We start from the raw sequence: 3,990 nt of genomic DNA on the forward strand, positions 1-3,990 counted from the left end.
CATGCAAAATTAGAGATGGTGGCGAACGCTTACATCATGGAGTGTAATGATAAGTGTCATTGCAATATCCAGAGTGTAATTAAAATCATTACGGCAACTTCAAATTATCCCTTGCACCGTATGTCACTTAATTAATCAGCGACAAGCAGGATTTTTTTCATCGACTATCATTTCGAAGAGGCCAAAATTAAATGAGGAGTTACTTCACCATTAAAACATACTTTTCATTATTCATCTAAAACTCTGAGCCTTGCTTTAACGGTATGAAAGTATAACTGTGGGAAGTAGTTTTCCTGCTCATAAAAAATATATATACACACACACAGACACACACACACATATATACACACACACACACACACACACACACACACACACATATATATATATATATATATATATATATATATATATATATATATATATATATATATATATATATATATCTTAGTTTTATATCTAAGATAATGTTCAATGAAAATGAAATGCAGAGACAACAAATAGGGGTTATGGACGAATCTCTAGAGTTTGTTAATGAATATACGTACTTTAGGACAGACAGACAGTGTTTCCCCACGTTATGAGACCGAAATGAAAAGAAGGATAAGCATGGGATAGAGAACCTTTAGTAAACAAAATAAGATTATGAAATGTAAAATGCCACTTTTTCTTAAAAGAAAAGTATTTGGTAAGATGGCCCTAGCACTGTTACCTTGTGCATCAGAAACTTGGAGCCTTACTAAAGCTTTAGCACATAAGCTAGTAAAACTCGATGACTAATGAAAAGCTTAATGGTGAGAATAACAGGGGAATTTGGTATCTAACATTCTGGTAACGCAAGCTCAAGCCGCCATATATAAAACAAGAAGCATATGCTGAATATATTGCCCTTCAGGCATAAACTATCATTTAATGGTACATTTTCTCCTCGCATTTATCGATGCAAAGTTAAGAAAAGGTTGTATATTAAATGTATATACAATTATTAATTGCAGAATGCGTACTTTATCAAAGTCAAAGATTATACATTGAAACAGGGCATAATAGATGCCAAGGCCACTTCGAGAGGCCCTTATTCTACTAATGTAAGTGCAGACTTGTACCTCTAAAAACAAAAATTACATTAAGAGCAGAAAAAGATAAGAACATATTTTCCTGACCATACCTCTAATAAGGTAAGAGAAAAATGTGACTTAACAAGCCTAAGACAATATTAGAACATCCACCACTTTTCTTCTCCCCTCCTAGTTTAGTCTTATAGGCACAGGTCCTTTTTCGGATGAGTGTCTTTCACATATTCTGTAAGTTATATTTGCAAGAATACATATGCATGAAATACCCAGCCTAACCTTAACTTGAATTTTGTAAATGAACAAGCAACAAGCTATGTCAGTATGAAAAAGAATATAAGCAGTCTAATGATTAATATGATTTAATATATGGAAAATCATTAGATGGATATCATTTACAGTTACATATGAGCCTTTCGAAATACCAAAAGCCCGTAGTTTTATTTTCTTTATTCTTACTTTTTCAACTTGGGTAGTAGGTTATAATAATAATAACAATAATAATAATAATAACAAAAACAATAACAACAACAACCAAATAAAAACAACAACAACAATAATAATAATAATAATAAAAAAATAATAATAATAATAATAATAATAATAATAATAATAATAATAATAATAATAATAATAATAATTGATACGGAAGGACTTCAATTGTCTTGTGTATTTTACCTTTGTGTTGTTACATTCAAAATCGATTGTATAGACCAAAATGGAGGCAGCACAGTATGCTGATGAAACCAACTCTTTTTGAGAATTAATTGTTTTCCAGCCAATCCAAACAAGTTGCTAGCTTTAAAAGAGAAATGGAATAAACCACTACATACCAAACCTTTCACATCCGATATTTCCAAAACTTTTTAACAATAGGTTTTTGTCTTTGTACAATTAGCCAAAACTCTTCATAAGTAGGAAACAATTCCGACATTAACCTTACGTATCAACCTGTTAAGCATAAGCCGCTACGAAAATGTACAAATCTTCTCCCGGATTTTGAAGTTCCGCAAGACTTAAAATATAGAAATTTTTCAAAAAAAAAAAAAAAAAAAAAAAAAAAAAAAAAAAAAAAAAAAAAATTCAAATTCCTGTTTTAAACAGAATTCTGCACCAGATGAATCCCACGTCCGTCTGAACCTCCTCCACTTCAGTGACATTTCCCAGTCCATTTATCAAACACTGGAATATCTCGCAAACGTCCCTTGCACTTTCAACTTCAAACAGCTTTAACGGCTTCAAACACAATGGTACAGTTAGGCTTGAAAATGCTGGGGATCTGCCTCGTAAACCTTGGGCTTCAACAGACATGACAAAGCGATCTTCACTTCATCTGAATTTCGGACAGCAAGTTTTACGATTTCTCAGCTGAAGATACTTGGGCAAGGTGGGAGGACATTAGGGTCCCGGACATTTGCGTCCCAGACAATTATGTCCCTCGACATTTGCGTACCTGGGCATTTGCGTCCATGGGCATTTGCGTCCCTGGACATTTGCGTCCATGGGCATTTGCGTCCCTGGACATTTACGTCCATGGGCATTTGCGTCCCTGGGCATTTGCATCCCTGGACAGTTGCTTCCATGGACATTTCTGTTCTTGAGCATTTGCATTCCTAAAAAAAAAAAAAAATTCTTTACGAATTACTAAATGTTTAAGATTATTATTTTCAGTGCACATTTTATTTTCAAGAACATAATTTATATCAGCTGCTTGTTATAGCTAATTGCACATTTACTATTTTCCAAAATATACTTTAAAAATATTGCTTGCTTAATTGAAAACCAATACTGTACATTTCACAGCTCTAGAAAAGCAAATAGGTAGTTACCATAACTGTACACAAACACATTCAGTAGCTCTACTGAAGCAAATGGTCAGTATACATAACATTTGATGAAACAAAGTCATACTGGACACGTCCAGAGAGATCTTGTAAAGCAAGAATACCTATAGTGGATTATTCCGTTACAACGCGGCTGCTAAAATTAGAGCACAAGAACTTTCGGCTGCTAAAATTAGAGCACAAGAACTTTCGGATGCTAACATTAGAGCACAAGAACTTTCGGCTGTTAACATTAGAGCACAAGAACTTTCGGCTGCTAAAATTAGAGCACAAGAACTTTCGGCTGCTAAATTTAGAGCACAAAAACTTTCGGCTGCTAAATTTAGAGCACAAAAACTTTCGGCTGCTAACATTAGAGCACAAGAACTTTCGACTGCTAAATCTAGAGCAAAAGAGCTTTCGGTTGCTAAAATTAGAGCACAAGAACTTTCGACTGCTAAAATTAGAGCACAAGAACTTTCGGCTGCTAACATTAGAGCACAAGAACTTTCGGCTGCTATCATTAGAGCACAAGAACTTTCGACTGCTAAATCTAGAGCAAAAGAGCTTTCGGTTGCTAAAATTAGAGCACAAGAACTTTCGACTGCTAAAATTAGAGCACAAAAACTTTCGGCTGCTAACATTAGAGCACAAGAACTTTCGGCTGCTATCATTAGAGCACAAGAACTTTCGACTGCTAAATCTAGAGCAAAAGAGCTTTCGGTTGCTAAAATTAGAGCACAAGAACTTTCGACTGCTAAAATTAGAGCACAAGAACTTTCGGCTGGTAAAATTAAAGCACAAAAACTTTCGCCTGCTAGAATTAGAGCACAAAAACTTATGTCCTAATTAAAAACTGTTTGTTTCAATAAGAAGCCTTATTAGAGGAATGGTCGCTAATTAAGATTAGTTTACAATGCTACACATGACACCTTCATCATCAATGGGAAGAAATGTGCGTCGATGGAGACAAAAATCTCAAAATGCAAAACCAAATCCAAAGCAAAGCAATAATTTTCAGATACCGGAATCCTACTGTTTGCATGCAACTGGAGAAAAGTTCCTTGCATTTGATTCTGAGACTGATGACAAGAAAA

General features: G+C 34.4%; 1 protein-coding gene across 1 annotated transcript; it reads left to right on the forward strand.

Moving 5' to 3' along the window:
* Positions 1-1,047: 1,047 nt before the first annotated feature.
* On the forward strand, positions 1,048-3,742 carry LOC137649513 (uncharacterized protein in mobD 3'region-like). Its single transcript, XM_068382496.1, has 2 exons — positions 1,048-1,085; positions 3,061-3,742. Exons 1-2 carry the CDS (start codon positions 1,048-1,050, stop codon positions 3,740-3,742), a joined length of 720 nt encoding a protein of 239 aa, XP_068238597.1.
* Positions 3,743-3,990: the final 248 nt, after the last annotated feature.

Source organism: Palaemon carinicauda, chromosome 11 (genome assembly GCF_036898095.1).
Source record: "Palaemon carinicauda isolate YSFRI2023 chromosome 11, ASM3689809v2, whole genome shotgun sequence".
NCBI classification, from domain to species: Eukaryota; Metazoa; Arthropoda; class Malacostraca; order Decapoda; family Palaemonidae; genus Palaemon; species Palaemon carinicauda.